The sequence below is a fragment of the Etheostoma spectabile genome, chromosome 14 (genome assembly GCF_008692095.1).
Source record: "Etheostoma spectabile isolate EspeVRDwgs_2016 chromosome 14, UIUC_Espe_1.0, whole genome shotgun sequence".
In the NCBI taxonomy this organism is placed as follows: domain Eukaryota; kingdom Metazoa; phylum Chordata; class Actinopteri; order Perciformes; family Percidae; genus Etheostoma; species Etheostoma spectabile.
In genome coordinates this window covers 18,603,067-18,603,554 of record NC_045746.1, presented here as the reverse complement: position 1 = coordinate 18,603,554, position 488 = coordinate 18,603,067, and the positions used below count along the sequence as shown (strand labels likewise).

Below are 488 nucleotides of genomic sequence, written 5' to 3'. Positions count from 1 at the left end.
GGCTGGAGCAAAGCCGTCATGGAAAGCACAACCCTGAATGTACGAGTCTTTTTCTGAAACCTTTCAACACAACAAAAAAACATATTTATTTTGCATTTTACAAATTCAACAGATACTTGTCTCTTATTAGTGAGCTACAACAAGTCTAAACAGCACCTAGAGGTCATGTGACATGTTATAATAGACAAGAGACTTTTCCCAGTTGTGTGATCTGAGTCTTTGAGAGACATAATTCTTTATCTTCATTTATCTGTCTAATGGGATCATACTGCCTAACCATAACACTTCAAGATTTATTAATAAGTGAATTTTCCTTCAGGCCTCAGGGTAAACTTATTTTCACATAGTACATATACAATTAAGAGGACTCTTTATTCCAAAGTGTATGTAGCCTCCACATTTAAGTTTGATTCAACATGCATGTAGTCATGTAGTCCTAGAGTCCTAAGGTTTTATTATGTGTGTGTGTGTGTGTGTGTGTGTGTGTG

At 35.9% G+C, this 488-nt stretch overlaps 1 protein-coding gene across 1 annotated transcript in view; it reads right to left on the bottom strand.

Annotated features, from left to right (window-relative positions):
- Window positions 1–488, bottom strand: part of pkhd1l1.1 (PKHD1 like 1, tandem duplicate 1) — a gene marked incomplete in the record, with an annotated part of 50,388 nt that overhangs the window by 7,625 nt on the left and 42,275 nt on the right. Inside the window, 1 exon segment of the mRNA XM_032536077.1 lies at window positions 1–60. Coding sequence (XP_032391968.1) covers window positions 1–60 — 60 coding nt within the window.